General features: G+C 37.9%; 1 protein-coding gene across 1 annotated transcript in view; it reads left to right on the top strand.

Moving 5' to 3' along the window:
* The window catches only part of LOC119585090, a gene marked incomplete in the record, with an annotated part of 23795 nt that overhangs the window by 12126 nt on the left and 11416 nt on the right, over positions 1 to 253 (top strand). The window contains 1 exon segment of the mRNA XM_037933708.1: positions 27 to 171. Coding sequence (XP_037789636.1) covers positions 27 to 171 — 145 coding nt within the window.

A 253-nucleotide genomic window follows, 5' to 3' on the forward strand; every position in this document is an offset into this window, starting at 1 on the left:
CATCACAGTCTTGTTGTTATTTACAGATGTTGAAATAACCTACTGGAGTCATGCAGCTGTCAACCACCTGCTTGCCCTGTATATTGAACACCAGGCTGGAAGTTCATCCCCGGCAAGCAAAGAAATAGTTTTCGAGAAAATTAAAACTAATATGGTTAAATTAGGATATGGGTAGGTACTTTGATGTTTTATGTAAGGGATACATATGGATGCAGTTTGGCTTATAATCCTGCTGACTAAGGAGTAAAGAATA

Source organism: Penaeus monodon, chromosome 19 (genome assembly GCF_015228065.2).
Source record: "Penaeus monodon isolate SGIC_2016 chromosome 19, NSTDA_Pmon_1, whole genome shotgun sequence".
In the NCBI taxonomy this organism is placed as follows: domain Eukaryota; kingdom Metazoa; phylum Arthropoda; class Malacostraca; order Decapoda; family Penaeidae; genus Penaeus; species Penaeus monodon.